General features: G+C 34.7%; 1 protein-coding gene across 2 annotated transcripts; it reads right to left on the reverse strand.

Moving 5' to 3' along the window:
* Positions 1-295: 295 nt before the first annotated feature.
* On the reverse strand, positions 296-5,381 carry LOC118744583 (probable RNA polymerase II nuclear localization protein SLC7A6OS). 2 transcript variants are annotated; one of them, XM_036477707.1, is made up of 4 exons: positions 5,007-5,374; positions 4,410-4,876; positions 1,516-1,715; positions 296-960 (listed from the first exon to the last, which is right to left on the reverse strand). In XM_036477707.1, the coding sequence occupies exons 1-4, from the start codon at positions 5,211-5,213 to the stop codon at positions 740-742; spliced, it is 1,095 nt and encodes a 364-aa protein (XP_036333600.1). In that variant the 5' UTR covers positions 5,214-5,374; the 3' UTR covers positions 296-739. The 2 variants fall into 2 exon arrangements, with proteins under 2 accessions (XP_036333600.1, XP_036333601.1); XM_036477708.1 differs by lacking the exons at positions 296-960; positions 1,516-1,715 and adding an exon at positions 1,722-3,975 and having other exon boundaries at positions 5,007-5,381.
* Between the last annotated feature and the right edge of the window lie 158 nt (positions 5,382-5,539).

Genomic DNA, 5,539 nt, shown 5'->3' on the forward strand with positions numbered 1-5,539 from the left:
TGTTTATTAGTTATATGAAAGCAAATGCGATAAAGAAATTTCTAAGAAAGCAACGACAATTTTTAGCCATTTGAAACTTTGTTGTACTAGAATTGAACTAACTGAAATTCCCCTCAAAAAAAGGTTCATTCCCCCGACTACGCAGGCAAACTGAAATTCCCCTCAAATCGGGGAACTCCCCACGAGTTGGCTTCCCTGATACTAATGTACATATGTATGTAGTGTTGTTGGGGTGCTTTTGTATTATGCCTGCATGCGATTAAGCGAACCGGTTACTTTACTGATTAGACGGAAATGAAGTTTGCAATTTGAAGTTTTATTTTGGCTGTATTTATTTACACAACACAAATTTAAACGAAGCAAAGTTAAAATATAGAAGGTCGTTACAAAAAAACTACTTTGTTAATGGAAGTAAAGTTTTCTACTAGCCAGTGTTAACAGCACATCTCCTGTCTTAGAATAGAACCAAGAAACTATTAGTTAGTTTTAGCAACAGCAATTTTCAATGACTGGCGTCAATAGCTCATTCGATCCGATACAAGTACAACAGCTATTATTATTTTAGTTCATTTATGCTTATTTAGGTATGTATATTCAATATCATCAAGTCTTATTGGAGAATATTTTAAGTTTGTGTGGAAATGACAATACAAATACAATTTAAATATTCAGAAAGGTTAAATTAAATAGTTAAATAAAGAAGACTCAATCCGAATAAGCGGAAAACCGTATAGTAGATTTAGGCATCTGAATCATCGCTATTACCGCCAGCATCATAATAGTCCACATCATCGGTGTCATCACCATCACTATCAACATCGCCAATGCCATGCACTCGCACATGACTTCGGCCATAAATGTAGTCTGCATCATCATAGTAAACATCATCAGAGGATTCTTCAAATTCGGACATACTGGTATCGTCACCATCGAAGGTATGTATGTAATCGTGATCAGTGCCTTAAAAGATGCAGAGAATTAAAATGCAAATAAAATGCAACAGTAATTGAAAACAACTTTTCAAAATACACAGACTCTTCAATGAAAGTTTAATTTAAATGTTTTGATTTTAACAAAAAAAAATTAAAAATTTATGTAACATAAATTGAGGCCGTGAGAGCAGAAGTGGCCTAACTCAAAAAATTTATCTTGGACTTACCTACTTAAAATAGTATCAAATGTGATACATTTTTAAATAAATAACGCTTTTTCCTCAGTTTTAATTTACAGGGCCACATAGCGTACCATCAAATTAAGGAATAAACGACTTTTATTTTAAAATTAACCAAATTTGAGACTATTTTCAGTAGGAAAATAAAAAAAAATAAATTTTGGGTTAAGCCACTTCTGCTCTCATGGCCTCAATTGAGGTAAACAAGACTGAAAAAATATTGCAATTTTCTAATTCCAACAAGTCAAATAGCCTCGATAAATTTTAAAAGTATTCTATTTAACTGAAAAGTCTCGAAAGTTTCGAAAAATTTATAAAATTTTACTCGTTCCACTTCCACTTACCAACTCGCATACGCCTAATACCCAGTGCCATGGCATCAATGTCATCATGATCATAAGAATCCTTATAATCTTCATTATCATCGTCTTCATCGGGATAATCATTTGTATAGTAATTTTCATTATTCGAATCTTCAGAATCCCCTTCCTCATCATCATCATTAAAATGATCCTCATAGACAAGGCCATCGCAAGGACGAATACTAGAAGTTGAAAAGAAACGGGGAAATAAATGAATTTTTAAAGATCAAATGCTTTTTTTTCATATCTGTAGCCATTTGAGAGAACCACCTTTTTCTGCAAACACCAAATAGTTTGGTTCTAATCCAAATATAATCTTTTAGCTGACCTCAACTGTAGTTTAAGATGCCAATTTATTCAAAATTTAGAAAAAATACTAAACGTATTCCTGCTTATTGGGTTAGAGCTTTTGGCGAGTGTTGCTGAAGTGACAGTCCTTGCACAGATATAAATTTAGGTTGTTCCGGTTACGTAGACCCAACTGCTTCCAACTAGCCCCTGGTGATCGAAATGGTGCAGCATAATTTAGAACCGGCCAGCTAATCGCCTGAGAGAGAGTTGTTTACTTTCAAACACAAGTCACCAATGCCATTGCCAAGCGTTAATATCGAGCAATCATCAGAGTAGGGAGGTCAGTGAATCTCTCTCTGTGGAATGGGCCCACATGGACCCTTCTGTTTAATTCTTCTTGACATCGAGATTCGATTTTGAGCGAGTACTGACGCTTGTTGGCTAGTCAAATAATTTGTTTGCTACGTTTTATTATATGAGCGTTAAGTGAAGATATTTCAATGTCCTCTAGTAACGTAGAGTGACAAACAGGGTCGAATACTTTCGGCAAGTCCAACGCGCCTGGAACTCTTGTCTTACAGGGACAGTTCCGTTAAAAGCCTGAGTGATTATGACGTTAAGTTCTGTGATTTTTTCTAAAGCCATATTGATGCATAGAGGGCACCTTAAATTCCGCATACCGAAATGATGAGCGTGTTTTGTGGCCTATTTATGCATGCTCGGCATATTTGTGCGCTGAGCCCTGCTTTATGTGACACTAGTCGCTAAAGACAACACACGCTTTTGTACAGCAAGTTTAAACAAAATAATTTCTTTACAATAAATGAAAATAAAAACTTGGCACAACCAAAAAAGTCACGACACATTCCCTTGCCGAAATTTGTAACAATGAATAAAACAAACTTGTTTTTTGTTCATCTCATATATAATATATGTTTAGGTATATTTCATAGTTTTACTTAAAAACTAAAAACGCAATTTATGCAAAAATTAATCGATTTTATGCTTAAGTTCCTAGCCTTTTTATGCTAATATTTAGATTTTAAGTTTGCGTTTTGCATAGATTTGAATATAAATCAACTTAAACTTAGTCGTTTTAAATTAGTTTATTCATTTAATATTTTATTTATGACTTTTAAGCTTTTTTTCGTTTTTAATTTTGCATTTCTTACTTCCATATTCCAAGCGACTTTGGTTGTTGAAAACCAAGTATTTATTTTCAGTTACCCACAACGTACAAATAAACAACGACTTAACTACAAATACATGAGTACATACATATGTATACACTTAACAAGGCTTAAAATTATTTGGTTTTAAGGCATATAAAAATAATACTTAGCATAAGAACTTAAAACAAAAATTTGTGTTGATATTATTTCAGCCTGCACGCTGCGGGTGTGCGCTTTACGTTTTCTTATGTCTTATGCCTGAGCTAACATAATTTATTAATAAAAAAACGCAATACGTATAAAAAATATAAAATTAAAGTACTTAGCAAATCAATTCCGCTGCTATAGTGTGTGACAGAGAAAACAATATATGAATTGATGTTGCATGAAAATCAAGTAAACGTTTATACAAGCAGAATTTTAGTTGATTGGATAATGATAATTAAATTTGCCAATTTTGATATCAACGGAAACCAGCGGTATTCCCCGAAGCGCCTATACTTAAATATTGGTTTACAAAACCTCAAGAAGTAAACTAAAGAATTTGCGGGGAACGTTCATGTGTTGTTTCGCAAATATTTTTAATTTATTTTTTGGCAAGCTTTTTCGCGTATGTTATGCTCAAATTACAAACATTACTAATTGTGATAGTATTTGAATATTATGTATAATTCCACTTTTTTGCGCTTCGTTTTGCTACGATTGGCATTTGTGGGTGATTTGCCGGCGTTCCAAGTGGCAATACTGCTTGCCTGTGGCGCTTTCTGCATTTATCTACTTTGTTGCTTATAATAATTATTTTGCTACATTGCTGCATCATCTACCTTCAATGTCCTTCGCTGTCTGCATATTGGGTATAATCGCCGAATGGATTATTTGCACTTAATTTAGAACTTTTCTCATTATGTTAATTCTCAATTACCAATAGTAGTAGTGGTAGCAAGTATTGTTGTGGTAGTAATTGAACGGATAGTACAACCTTAATAAATACACAACAATTTGCAACAATATTACTATTAACATATTCAGTGCAGTAATATGTATGTATGTAATAGACCGCATTTAATGAACAATTATGTTTAGTTTATGAGCACAAGTACCGCTTAATTTCTTTTTCTTTCCTTCTTTTAATTTCCATAATGGAGTTTTAATAATTATTAGCATGCGTCTTTCTATTTGTGGAAATCTGTTGTTTTTATGAAATTTTACCATCATCCATTAATCGAAATGCACACATATAAACACATTTCCAATCATATAAACATAATAATGTGTATAAACTAGCCCACACCCTTCACAAATCGGCGCATACATATTCATGATTTGTTCTTCATCTATATATTTTTGTTAATATGTGCGCTGATTTAAATGAAGCGACTGGTGAGCAATATCTGCTCGATATGCAAAACCAACCTTAGATAGTTATCGTCCATCATATCGGCATACTCCACTTGTAATTCATTATCTGGCAAATACAAGTCGTACACATAACCAGTGTCGGAATCAGTCGATTGTTGCGTATTATTGCTGGCTAATACCTGCGACTCTGGCTGTGCTTCCGAATTTACGGCTTCTCTCTGCTGGTGCAAATCTAATTGTCCAGCTGCTGATGTCGCCGTGGTAGATGTACGTCCGCTTGTTTCCTGCTTTTCAATATCGACAATTGTCACTTCCTTTGCAGCCGCTTCTGTAGCATCTGTGTCTTCAAGTGTTGTGCGCATGCAATTAACTACACGAAAGCGACTCTCATGTAAAGCTTGTCGCATTTCCTGTCGTGCGCGTTCGGTGTGATTACTTGGTGTTCGCAGTGATTTCTGCAGTACAAGCTCTTTGGCAGCCTCTTTTGTAAGACGCGCTAATTGTGTGGTCGCGCTGTTATCCTAAATTTTATTTAAAATGCCATTACAATAAAAAAACATAGTTAGCCAAAGATTAATTAAAATTGTATGATTACAATCACCTTTTCGTAGTAAAATCAATTGAATTTCATACGATATTCCTATTACATACCTGCTCCTGTATCGTGCCCGCAAATTTAAGTATTGTCGAAATTTCGCCATCTTTGTCATTTCCTTCGCCTGCAGCAGCTGCGCCTTCTTCCGCTTGTAGCTCTTCCTCAACCACATTATCTAAACGGCGTCGCTTTTTGCTGTTCAATATGAAGGCACTTAGAGGCTCTTCATCGATTCTGCGTTTAATGCGTACAACTGCAGGCATATTTTTTGTTTCTTCGGAAAAGACGGACTTAATTTTCAACGCCTTTCAATTATTTTTAAGACAAAGACCTCACACTAACAGCGAAAATTTATTTTCACTTTGACGAGAAATCCGACATTACAAGAAAATTCCGACAAAGAAATGTGCGATTTTTCGCATTTTCAGTGCTGCCCAAACAAGGGAGGTAAAATTGCGTAGTGCTGCCACACTGTGATGATTTTAGCCATTTACTAGGTTTAGGGCCGGTTTGGGTTGCCTTTCTCCAAAGAACGTAAATGTACAAAGAACGTAAATGTATAAGAAGCGACAACTCGTTACTTTGAAAA

Source organism: Rhagoletis pomonella, unplaced genomic scaffold (genome assembly GCF_013731165.1).
Source record: "Rhagoletis pomonella isolate Grant_MI unplaced genomic scaffold, Rhpom_1.0 Rhpom_scaffold_00008, whole genome shotgun sequence".
NCBI classification, from domain to species: Eukaryota; Metazoa; Arthropoda; class Insecta; order Diptera; family Tephritidae; genus Rhagoletis; species Rhagoletis pomonella.